General features: G+C 33.0%; 1 protein-coding gene, 1 long non-coding RNA gene and 1 pseudogene across 3 annotated transcripts; all 3 read right to left on the bottom strand.

The window, feature by feature from the left end:
• Positions 1 to 706: 706 nt before the first annotated feature.
• Positions 707 to 3530, bottom strand: LOC107480981 (uncharacterized). 2 transcript variants are annotated; one of them, XM_016101179.3, is made up of 5 exons: positions 3143 to 3530; positions 2009 to 2306; positions 1739 to 1789; positions 936 to 1108; positions 707 to 858 (listed from the first exon to the last, which is right to left on the bottom strand). In XM_016101179.3, exons 1-5 carry the CDS (start codon positions 3457 to 3459, stop codon positions 813 to 815), a joined length of 885 nt encoding a protein of 294 aa, XP_015956665.1. In that variant the 5' UTR covers positions 3460 to 3530; the 3' UTR covers positions 707 to 812. The 2 variants fall into 2 exon arrangements, with proteins under 2 accessions (XP_015956665.1, XP_015956664.1); XM_016101178.3 differs by having other exon boundaries at positions 707 to 1108.
• A 587-nt stretch (positions 3531 to 4117) lies between these two features.
• LOC107480905 (methylmalonate-semialdehyde dehydrogenase [acylating], mitochondrial-like) lies at positions 4118 to 9364 on the bottom strand (annotated as a pseudogene).
• A 404-nt stretch (positions 9365 to 9768) lies between these two features.
• Positions 9769 to 10597, bottom strand: LOC127739656 (uncharacterized). Its single transcript, XR_008006874.1, has 3 exons — positions 10465 to 10597; positions 10242 to 10296; positions 9769 to 9938 (listed from the first exon to the last, which is right to left on the bottom strand). It is a non-coding gene; the product is annotated as an uncharacterized LOC127739656 (long non-coding RNA).
• Positions 10598 to 12068: the final 1471 nt, after the last annotated feature.

The following is a 12068-nucleotide window of genomic DNA, read 5'->3' as shown; positions in this document are numbered from 1 at the left end:
CATACTGGTTCTTATAAGCTCATAAACCAAATATTGAAATCAATCAAAACGTCACACTTCAGCCCTAATTACTAAAAAATAGTAAATGACAATTGTATCCCTTAATCCCTTATGTTGACTATAAATAGAAGTGGCTCTTTAACCAAAACAAGATTAGGAGGTATTCTTAATCTTGCATCTTATTATCATTCCAATTAGGTCTATTTAGCAAATGAACTCTGCTAAAACATCATGTACAGGACAAGATTCAAGTTATAATATCGGTATTTGTTAAGTGTGGTAACATTACACAATTTCCTAGTGAGTTCCACCAAATCCACACTCAATATTCCATGAACCAGACAAGCCCTCTTGATTTCTATTTTGACCTTACATGTTGCTTTTCCTTTCAAAATCAAATAAACAAGAAAATAGTGCACATCTTTTGCCCCATGACAATACAAAATGCCAAATTTATTTCACTAATGTGAGCAGATTCTTTATATCCTCCTCTGTTATTTGACTTGCCTTAACATACATAGATTTAGAAAGTAAGCAGAAATATCAGCTTTACAAGAAAAAAACAAGTTGGAGAGGGCATAGTTCAATATTGATAATTTTTATTAGATCTACACTGTTGGATTACCTTGGTACAACATGCACTAAGTTTAACTTAATGCATTTAAGGTATTTCCTAAACTTAAATGAGACTCTGTATAGTATAGAATTAGAAAGATCATGTATTATTTGGCTGAAGCATATACAAGAAAATTCCACCAGCAACAGAAACATTAAGCGACTCATATTCTCCAGCCATTGCAATGCTTACAAGCTCACATGCCTGCAGGGATTTTTCCGAAAGGCCACTTCCTTCGCTGCCTAAAACCAGGCACAATGGCGTATCTAATAAGGAATAACAAAAGCCTGGAGAAAGCAAAGAAACTGGCTTGACTAACCCTTCATGCTCAGGATGCCCAGCAAGCAACTTCATTTGAAATTCTTCTATGAGAATATCCAGATGACTCCAACTACCGGAAATAATGGGGAGCTGAAAGGATGCACCTCGGCTAGCTCGGAGAGCTTTCTCGTTGAATGGATCGCAGCTGCCTGGAAGAAGAAAAACTCCATCCTGTTGGACGTTGGCCATTTAGTTTGCACTTTCAAACAAGAGTTTCAACAATAACTTATGCAGATACGAAGTTCTCAAGGCAAAGGATAATAGAAGCAAACAATCTGTTAGACAGTTATGTTATAGAACAACAATTAGGAGGAATAAGTACAAATCACTAGTCCAACTTCATAGAGGAAGTTCACATTTAGGAAGAATATGGAGCTGTGAACTTATTCCCTTACACTATTAATGCAGCACATAGACAAATCACCTATTTGAGATTGAATAAGAAGCAAAACAAAATCTCCACTCAATTATCCTCTTCCGTAGCTTAGCAGTATAACTCACAAGTCATGAGCTTAATCCACTTGTTCTTATAAATCGGGATTTAACTGTTTGAGAAGTGAAGCTACAAAGAACCAATGCAGTCCACGAACAACCAATTAAAATCAGTCAATTCTAAAAAAATATCTTATGCCATTTGTGTATCTTAGGATATTATTTTAGACCAGAAGATATGTTCCCATACTCCGAAGCTAGTAGAAGCATATCATATGAGTCAGATGCTATATATAACAACAGGCTCAGAAGAATGGCGTAATTATAAAGAAGAATAGTGCCCCATGGACCTACAGAATAATTACTTACCCATCTAAAGGCAACAGCTGATCGGAGTAATGTGCCGAGGTTACCAGGGTCCTGCAGTGAACAATTTTAAATAAGTCAGTAATGGCAAATGAAATTTTTTGAAACCTGCATGACTTCTAAGGTGTTCAGTGTCCAATATCAATTCTAGCACAGAGAGTTGCACATAGATATTGAAAGGCCAGAAAATTAATCAAGTCCCTTTTTGCAACTGATGTCCATGGATATTTCAACAACCAATATAAGATGGAGAATATAGACCAAAAGTGTCACCTGAATCCCATCAAGAACTAAAATCCGATGTGTAGAAAGAAACCACTTCTTGCAGTCTTCTTTCTTTTGATGATCATCTAGATAGAAAAATCTAGCAGGAATCTTCATTATGGCAATTGCATCAGTAGAGTCAGTCGATTGCAGCCCTGAAATTTTTTTCATCACCGTTGGGCTTGCATGCACAATAGAAGCTGCGGATTTATCCAACCCACTGGAAATTTCAGCTTTATCAAGAAGAATCAAATATTCCATTGTTATATTTTCATCTTGGAATGAGTCTTGAAACCTGTATATTTCTCTGTAAATAGAGAAGTTATGGCATACATAAAGTTTTCTCCCATAAATTTAATCATGAATATCATTTATGGTTTAAAACTGGTTGGAGTAAATAGTTATATACAATAAAGAAGATTCCTGCAAATGTTGCTCTCCTACCTCTCCAATGACCAATAGTAATTTCTCAACTGAACCAGTATAAATCTCTAACACACTCTTTAATATTATTCTTACTAACTAACTTCTATCCAAGGCCAGGTACTATAAAAAAACACTTCCCTTTCTCAGTGGATAAACACTGCTTTGTATGAATCATAACTCAAGTACAATGCCTATCCTTTTAACAAAGTCAATTAGATTCACAAGGACGAAGAACATATCCATTGCTCTAGCCTCTATAGCATTGTGCTAAAAATGACCAAAGTATTAAAATGTAACTCGATACAAAAAAGTTATAATGAAGGGGTTAACTCACATAGACTTGATAGTTGATAATCACTTTCAAGTGAAACTATTTAAGCTTATCAAGGACACCTAGCTTGAAGCTTACCAATCATTGTAAAAGCTAAATTGAATAACTAGTAAACATACGAGAAAGACATTGATAAAAAGATCAAAGACAGGGAAAAGGAAGATTATCGAAAGATTAATTACACGAAGATATAGAAAATAATCAAAGCTACAAACTTTGATTATTAAATAAACAAAAACAAAGATTGGAAATTGGAAGGCCATACAGCTCAAAAAACAAATATTTTTACGAGAAGGTAACATCTTTTCCTAATAAAAATGCAAATTTGAAGAAAAATCAGAAAAGGGTCAGTGCGAAAACAGTTTAAGAGTTGAGGAGAGTGTAACCTAATGGGTGTGGAGCCCACAACAAGAACGGAGCCATGAGAGCGGCGATAAGAAGAGCTGTTGCGGAGCTTGAGGCAATGCTTCACGAAAGGGTTCGAAACACTCGTTATCACCTTCTTCGAATTTCCATAACCGTCAGAACAGGTTCTTCGTTGTTCTGGTGGCTGTGGGCAAGTGATTTTGTGCTGCTGCTGCTGCTGTTGTTGTGAAGTAAGTTTGAAAGTTGGGTGAAACTGAAAAGAGAATGTTTTTGTTGAGAGAGTTTGAGGAGAGAAAGTGGAACAAGCACAGTGAACAACGTTCGCGCTGCATTGCATTTCGGTTCCTTCCTCCTTCTTCTACCTTTCGCCTTTGCTATGTTACTTTGCTTTATCAGCTTACTATATTGTCTTTTGTTTTGTCTTAATAATTATTTGCACAATAAAATCTTGATTGGGGATTAAACTGGCAATTTCCCACAATTTTATGCCTATAACTTTTTATATAAATATAAGTAATTTTAGTTTAAAATAATTTTTAATCCTTCTTTCTTTTTTGTCTTCCGGTATTAGGTTTTTGGTTTTATTATTCTAAAGATATTTTATTTCTAAAGAAAAAATTACAACTGATTCAACTGTTATATCATATTAACATCTTAATGTTTTAATAAAAAAAGTATATTCATCTTCATTGAGGTACTGATATTATGCAAAACACAACCCTCCCTAACTTTGTAAAACATATACCTTATATCAATATTGTTAAATACCATTGTAAATTTTTTAAAAAAAAAATGCCGTATATAATATCACTTAATATGATAAAAACATCATATTTATAAACGTTTTAGAAGGAGGAATAAGATTAAATAATCAATCTTTATTTAATCTATTTTTCCCATTTTTAAACAACAATGCTCTCATTTTTGCATTTCTTAACCTAGATTCAAAAGCGAATTGCAAAATGATTTTCTGCACAAATCCACATATTGCCAACTATGAATACTAGCATCCCTTTTATTTCTAGAAGTTATCTTTACATTATATATCCATTAAAAATCTAGCCTCTGGACTTGGTTAATCGTTTCACTCAAGAAGCTTTCATCTAATTTTGGTGCTTGATTAGATGGGAGTAATTAGTACTTAGTAACAAGAGACATTTCAATGTCTTATATCCTTTTGCTGGGAAATTCATCCATTGAAATTATTGGGTTTTGATTATACATCCTTTGCAAAGAATTTGTAGGAACATGTAGCCTCTCTGAACTTCTTGCCATATTCTGTACCATTGGGGGCATTAAGGCCCTCTCAGAAGCTTGATCCATTCTTTCATGTCTCTGAGATGCTGAAGAAGAAGGCACATATACCTTCTCTGAAACTGGACTTAAGCCTATATCACTATATCAGTCGTGTGAGATGTTGTTGCAGGCATGTATATTCTCTCAGAAGTTAACATGGTGTCACTTTTTTCAAATGTTTCACCAATGCTTTTACTCACATCAGCATCTATCCTAGGTGATATTTGAGCTAAGTCATCAACTTCATGGGTCATAGACATGTATATTCCATCTGATTTCAGAGCTGGGGCAGTAGCAGTGTCAGCCCCTTGGGATGCTGTATATAAGTTTACATTCATCTGAGATGAAGTGACATAACTCTGCTCGGAAGTTTGGGGAATAGTCTCACTTTTCTGAGATGTTGCAGGCGAATTCTCATTCCACCAAGATGGTTTAGAAACACCAATCCTCTCTGATGCCTGGGACGAGGGCGATAATACCAGGGAAACATGTTGGCTTCTGATATCCTCATCAGCTGGTGCTGTCGCAGATGAGATAGCTGTGTTCTGTATATCTGCATCAGCAATAGCTAGTTGCACTTCATAGGTTGGTGAATTACTCTGTAACTCTAAGGGCAATGATTGAGGTGCCAATTGCATAGATGAATCTCTCTCAGATGGACATGCAGCAGGTAATGTTCCTAGACTTGGGAATTCCTTCCATCTTTTTGCCACTTTTTTTATTTGGGTATAAAATTGTACTCCTGTTCTTCCTGCAACTAAATAAAGTGACAAGTAACATTAACATACCATTAGCAACCTTGTGAAAAAACGTAAAAGGGGGAAGAAAGGACACAAACTATACCACAAAATTGAAATTGCCGGCAAAAGATGCTTTTGACTCATTAGAGGAAAATGGTAACGGAATAGGTACAGGCACGTTGATCCCAACCTGCGAGACAGAACACTAATTAGAGGATAAACTAGCAGCCTCTACACAAGCCTGGAAAGTTGGGAAACATAAAAACGTTGATTGGATAGAAGTGAATAAATTAAAGAACAAGATAGATGAAGAACAGAAAGCATGATTCATCTAGAAATTTCTAGATATTCATATATATCACAGAACACATTGCTTACCAGTACAGCATCAACCTCATGTTGGAACTTCCTAGCAACCATACCAGAGTTGGTGAAGACAGAAGCTCCATTTCCATATCTGTAAAAATGAACTTTAAATGTCACATTATATTTCCAAAAATATTGCAAGTTATTGAAGGAAACTCCTCCTTGTCTGAGTTTCAACATGATGTAGAAAGAAACAGGACTCGAACAGAATTTCTATTTTCAATTTGATGTTCAAGGGACCTGAGATAAATATTAATACGTTCACACACGACCTGCAACTAGGAACAGAAGAGTACCTGTTTTTATTTATTATTGATATAGCTTCATCTAGGTTGTCGGCCTATTGTTCAGCAAGAAAATTGTTGTTTAATTCCAACAATGCAGAAGAAGTTAATAGCAAATATATGTAGTAAGCAAGGGAAACCTGCATGCCAAGAAGAACTGGTCCAAAAATTTCTTCCTGCAAAACGAAGGTAGAGGTCACTTGCTATCACTCCTATCAGAACCATCGATGATAAATATGGCTATCTTTTCGTGCATTCTTCTTCCATTGAGAATAGTTGAAACATGAAATCAGATATACCTTGTAACACTCCATGTTGGTTGTGACATCACACAAGTTAGTAGGGCCAACAAAATTTCCATTCTCATATCCGGGCACCTATCAGGTAAGGTCTGAACTTCATTTCTTCCAAAGGAAAAGTTTAATACCTTGAGAAAAATAACAGAGCAAAAACTTATTGTAAGTAATGAACATCAGTGAAATTGGTCACAAAAAAGGTAGTACCACAATGTGCCTCCCATCAAGTAGGAGTCTTGCACCATTTTCAACAGCATTCTGAACTAGTCCACATATCCTATCTTTTGCCTGTTAGTTGAAAAAGTGGATCAAGAACTCAAACAGCAAAAAGTTGACAAATTATTTTCCAGCTTAAACATGATTTGTCAAGATGCGGCGTCTAACAAATACCCTCTACACATGATATGATAAAAACTATACAACACCTTGAGATAATTGGGAATAATGTTTGCACCTCTCTGCTAATAACTGGACCTAGGTCTGCATCAGGATCTGTTCCTACATTCACTCTAAGTGCTTTGGCACGCTGCACCAATTCATCTTCCCTGGAAATAGTTAAAAAAATGAACAGTGTAACATAAAACAAGTTTTTTGATCATCCAGAGCACCTTATAAAGTCCTTGATACTGCTGTTAAATAACAAGGTCACTGCACAGTTAAGTGCCACATGGTAGGAGGACTCAATTATAATCAATAATTGGCAGAAGTAATAAAAAGCTTCTTCCAAGAATGCATTTTGTAGTAATTTTTAACACTTCTCTGATTCACATCTTAAAACAACAATTTAGGTTGAAAACAAACTTGACATCTGAAGAACCCTTCATTATAGATTCCACTAATTAACAAAGCATTATTAAATGGTAGATACAGGTTCAACTCTACAGCACCCAAAATACTGATCACAGAAAGAAAAAAATGTAATTCTCGGGAATAACACAATGAAAAAGAATAAAAAAAGGTAAAGAAGTCCAAATAAAGGGAATAACATCGCATTGAACCTCCCACAAAGATAGCTGTGTTTAAAGCCATGGACCTCTCTCCTGCTGCACGGAAACCAGCAGAAACAAGGCCATCTAAAGTAGCATCCATGCTAGCATCTGGCATAACAACTACATGATTTATGCCACCTGCATTTGACTAATATAGATAATATCTAATTAGCCAGCCAGTATATGCGTATATGATATTTCCAACTCAATAGGCACAAAAATGCATTTAGTGTGACATAAGAACTAGTATTACAAAGTTTTATGAAGTAGCACATCAATAACAGCTTATAGTGTGAACAACTAAAAAATGCTTCCTCACTTTACCTTATGGTCAAGGCATCCTTGCTTCTGTTTGGTGAGGTAAAGGTGTGGGAAGTAAATTGTTGTTATAGGACACAATTTTATTACAACTCAGAATATAAAATCCTAGATTTCATGTAGCCTTAAATGAACCTGTAATAGCTCTCAGGTTGCAGCCTGGAGTGAAAAATTATGTCACAGAATTCAGAGGTATGAAGCACTAAACTTACTGTAATTGAACCATTGAATGACACAGCTTTTATATCCTCATCATCGCATATGTAATTAACAATCTCCTGATCAAATAGAAGCCAAAAGTAATGCATATCAATGTTTGGTTACCTCACTTGCATGACACTAGTTTTTTTTTTTCTTTTGTTAAAAAGAGTTAAGGATACTGATATCCTTAGAGATTCCTGGCCAATATTTTGCCTATATAAGAAAATAATAATAACTTATTGAATTGCAAGACATATCTAATGATAGCAAAACCAAATCCCAAATTCATGTCACAGGCCTAAATTTGTTACAACAGGCTAGAATTGTAACCACAATAATGATGAAAAAAATAGAAATATTACTTCTTGCATAGTATAACATACACGTTTAAAACACCATCGGGCAAACCAGCTTCCATTGCTAATGCTGCAAGTATCATTGAAGCTCCTGAAAAATTATCGCGAACACAACACTATTTAAATTACATATACAGTTAAACTACTGACACAAACTTGTGAATTAGATATTTACTGTTAAGGGAAGAATTGCCAAAATGTGCCTGACACAATCTCAGATCGTAGGTTCACATATATACTAAAACAAATAATAACCTGGATTATTTTCACATGGCTTAAGAATAAAAGTGTTGCCGCATGTTATCGCGATAGGGAACATCTGAAAATATTAAATAAATGGTTTAGTAGAAAGTAGGAACCTTCACCTGATGCATGCAAAAGCTATGCAAGCACAAGATTCAGTGTGAACATAAAAAATGCATTTGTAAGGAAAAAAAGAAAAAAAGGAAGAAAATTCAAGAGTCAGAAACCTAACACTATTACAAATAGATTCAGTTTAGTACTTTATGAAACATTATCAGCAAAAATATATCCAATTGGGAACCTGCTTAATAATTTAGGGGGGACAAAAATCAAGGAGCAGAATGCTTTTGGACAACAACTAAAGATAATAAATGTTGGACATACCCACAAGGGTGTCATTGCAGGAAAGTTAATCGGGCATATTCCAGCACAAACTCCAAGGGGATCTCTGATGCAGTATGTATCAATTCCATTACAAGCTTTAGGAACAATTTCTCCCTTTTGCAGATTTGCCATCCCACAAGCATGCTCTACCATCTCTGCGAAAAAGACAGGAAGCTCACTTTGAAATAACTATAAAAGAAACTGAACCAGAAATTTTGTTAGAAGCACAAATTTTTACTATACAAATATGGAAATAAAATAAAGACTAACCTAAACCATGAAGCACATCTCCTCTGGCACCCTTTAATGTTTTTCCTTGTTCTATGGTGATGTTCATGGCAAGCTTATCCTGAAATAAGAATATTATTCCTGTTATCAAAAGCAAAGTTTGATCAATACTATATCAGTTTGAGTATCAACATACATACAATATCTCTGCGAATAAGATCCTGAAGTTTAAACATAATACGTTGACGAGTGGTAATAGCAGTGTTTTTCCATGAAGGAAATGCTTGCTTGGCTGCAACAACTGCTGCTTTAAACTCTTCATATGTGGTCAAAGGAACTTGAGATACAACTTCTTGTGTTGCCTGAGAAAAGATAAATTTCTCAAAATTATGTTCAATAAAAAACCATACCTTAAAAAAGTTTAGAAAACTTGACAAGTTTAAAAATGTCAAAATCCAAACTAGTATCTTCGAAGAACATATCAGCTTACAGCCTTACAGGATTTATAACATCAGCAATTACACAACCTTGAGAATCTACACATTTAGTACAAATCATACACAACAGGAGTAGAAGTATTGTCCATGGACTTTCAACCATACCAGGTGGTAGTTTTGGTTTAATGAACCATCACATGAACTGTTGTTCCCCTCAACAGACATAGATCTATTTGGCCTCCATGACTTGAAGGTTTTATCTACAAGATGTAATTAAGAATAGCTATGATGAAGATTGACAATCAATATGACAACATAGAAATTATAGACTCAAAAAATGTGGAATACATTTAAAAAGAACAAAGGCAAATACATATAGCATCGTTTATACTCTATATCAATAACGAAAATTTCCTTTTTCACCCAACAAAGAAAAACAATTTAACAGGAAGAAATAGATAAACATCAGTTGGCATAAGGAAATCATCATATATTCCAGCTTTGGGCTTCTTGATGGTCACAACATATCCTTCATTGGCACCAAAGTCACGCACATGTTTAATGAGGTCTTCACGGTCTTGGAAAGTTCCAGGTGGTGGAGGAAGCATTATTGTCAATCCTTCTTTGGGCTCTAGTTCATTTTCAGTCTCCATGATGGCAAAATCAATATCCTAAGGCCTACATGATGACACACTCAATTTGGTACATTCTATGGAAATATTTTTAACTTGATATGCAGAATCAATTTTGGTACCTGGAGTTTTTAAAGTTATAAACTAGTACACAATTTAAGAGATACTAAACCAGAGGTTTCGTTCACAATGAAAAGAATTCAAGTTTTAATAACCCAGCATTCTCCACTTATCTGAAATTATCCAGCATTCAAGTTTTACAAGTCAGCACTCGTTAAATGGCTACAATGTTATGCAAGAATCAATAGTAAGAGTATTTGAAAATAGCAAGGGAGTGAAGGGGTCTCACCTGATCACCAAAGCCGCGAAGTTTGCTTCTCACATCACAAACATAAGAACATCACCTAGGAAAAGTCAGGGACAGAGAAACAAACAACTTGAATTAAAGAAATTCTAAAATCCCCCATTATCCAGGATTGAACTCAAACGTCAGAAAACAGGTAAATTAATGTTCCAATAAACTTCCTTCCTTCACACGTAACAAAAGGGATGAAGGGTGTATGTATGCATACCTCAGTTCTGTTCAATTTGATGAACATGTCCTGTTTGACTGGTGAGAAAAAAAAAATGGGTTTGTATGTAGCTATGATTGAAACAAAGCGTGGGAAAATTTTGAAAGTGTTTGCCCACAAAAATGGATCCGGACACACCCTAGTGTTTTCATTCACTCGCACTCTCTTTGAAACTCCTTTATATTATTACTACTATAATATTCGTTGGTGCAATATTTGAGGGAATATTTTATTAATGTAATTTTTAATGTACATTAATAAGATCATTAAGCAATTAATATATATTTTTTTGTAAAACTACAAACACATTAATTATAACCTCTAAAATGTATTTTTAATAAAATAGCAATTATAATTATTATTAATTTTTTTATGACTTACTATTAAAAATTTAACATGTTCTATTGGTATATAAATTATTAAAATAATTAAATTCGTTTATAAATTTTAATTAATTAATAATTTTTATTTTTATTTATTTTAATTATTTATTTATCTCATAAAATTTGTCTTATATATTACTTTTTTTTTCATTTAAAGCATCATAATTTTAAAAATTAACTATATTATAACATACCATTTAATTAGGATATATATAAGGAAGAAAATTAATATTTTTTAAAGTATTATTTCAAATTAATTTGTTAAAAGATACTTCAAAAGAAAAAGAGATATTAAAAACAAATTTAGATACATTGAGATACTGCATAATTGATTTTTAAATTTTATTAGAGATGTTTATTTTAGGTTATTAGTTGAATGTAATTTTAAATTTTTATAGTTAAAACTAAATTCAAAAATAATTTTAAGTAAGTAGTCATAAATCAAGGAGCAGAATAGTGTTACATTATCGTCAGATTCGTAACTAGAGTTGTTGTTTCTAATATTTAATCGATGAAGTTAGGATGTAATAAGATTGGTTTATTCTTATTTTTCTTCGTTACAAATTTTTTCTTTTCTTTTTTTGATTTTTAGAAATCTAATTCTAATTTGATATTCAAATCAATGCAAACTGATATAATCGGTCCAGATTTAGTCACAAAAATATATTTATCTGATTTATTTCAAAATGATCAAATTTAACCAGGTCAGTTTTCAATTTCTTCCAAACACAACCCAAGCCAATATGATTACACCCTAACTTTATGAATTAAACATTAGAAGCAACAACTCTAATTACGAATCTGACGATAATGTAACACTATTCTACTCCTTGATTTATGACTACTTACTTAAATTTATTTTTAAATTTAGTTTTAACTATAAAAATCTAAAATTACATTCAACCAATAACCTAAAATAAATATTTCTAATAAAGTCTTTAAAAAAAATTTAGTTTTTAATATCTCTTTTTTCTTTTGAAGTATCTTTTGACAAATTAATTTAAAATAACACTTTAAAAAATATTAATTCTATTCTTAATATATATTTATATATATCCTAATTAAATGGTATGTTATAATATAGTTAATTTTTAAAATTATGATGCTATAGATGAAAAAAAATGTAGTATATAAGACAAGTTTTATGAGATAAATTATAATATCAAATAAATAATTAAAATAAATAACAAAATTATTAATTAATTAAAATTTATAAATGAA

The sequence above is a fragment of the Arachis duranensis genome, chromosome 3 (genome assembly GCF_000817695.3).
Source record: "Arachis duranensis cultivar V14167 chromosome 3, aradu.V14167.gnm2.J7QH, whole genome shotgun sequence".
Taxonomy (NCBI): domain Eukaryota; kingdom Viridiplantae; phylum Streptophyta; class Magnoliopsida; order Fabales; family Fabaceae; genus Arachis; species Arachis duranensis.
This window is presented reverse-complemented; position numbering and strand designations above follow the sequence as displayed.